The following is a 688-nucleotide window of genomic DNA, read 5'->3' as shown; positions in this document are numbered from 1 at the left end:
ATCATGATGGTGGTTCTAATGAATGAATACGTATGGAATAGAAATAAGTAATAGAGAAAGAGAAACATGTCAAAGCACTGTATCCTCATTGTGACTTTTTCTTGGTATTAACATAAACTTTTGATGTTATCAAAATTGTCATCAGTAGGTTTCACATATGATATCAATATATTCATAGGTCTTTCAAATGCAGTCATTAGTCGAGAGTAATTTCAATAATTTAATTTCACACAAACATACAAATCCATGTATTTTGATTTTTTTTTTTTTCTTTGGGTAGAGAGTTCAAGCAGCATCTTGAGCCTTTCTCCAGCCAGGCCAGCAGGTTCACCAGAGATGCCCGAGGAAAAGGCTCATGGGCTCTCTCGCACGGCTTCTCCTGACTCGGATTCCAAAAGTAAGAAATATGACAGGTAAAAAATGTCCATCAAGGAAGTTATGTATTTATTGGGGAAAGATGCAGAAGTCAGTCATGCATGGTTAGAAAAGATAGTTAGAAACAAAGTATGTGGAAAGTTCTTAATGAATTTTTTTTTTTTCTTTAATTTGTGTGTCTGATGAATGTTTCAAATAAATCTGCAGGCCTTGTGGATGATGTGCTGACCACAGATATTATTGCTGAAGAAGAAAAGTTAGAATTGGCCAACGATGAGCAGGAGAAGGCCTGGCGCAAGGAAGTGCAAGACAG

General features: G+C 36.3%; 1 protein-coding gene across 1 annotated transcript in view; it reads left to right on the top strand.

Moving 5' to 3' along the window:
* Positions 1–688, top strand: part of LOC119586160 (lymphocyte-specific helicase-like) — a gene marked incomplete at its 3' end in the record, with an annotated part of 43,724 nt that overhangs the window by 2,302 nt on the left and 40,734 nt on the right. Inside the window, 2 exon segments of the mRNA XM_037934855.1 lie at positions 281–397; positions 583–688. Of these exon segments, the coding sequence (XP_037790783.1) occupies positions 281–397; positions 583–688 (223 nt within the window).

Source organism: Penaeus monodon, chromosome 21 (genome assembly GCF_015228065.2).
Source record: "Penaeus monodon isolate SGIC_2016 chromosome 21, NSTDA_Pmon_1, whole genome shotgun sequence".
NCBI classification, from domain to species: Eukaryota; Metazoa; Arthropoda; class Malacostraca; order Decapoda; family Penaeidae; genus Penaeus; species Penaeus monodon.
This window is presented reverse-complemented; position numbering and strand designations above follow the sequence as displayed.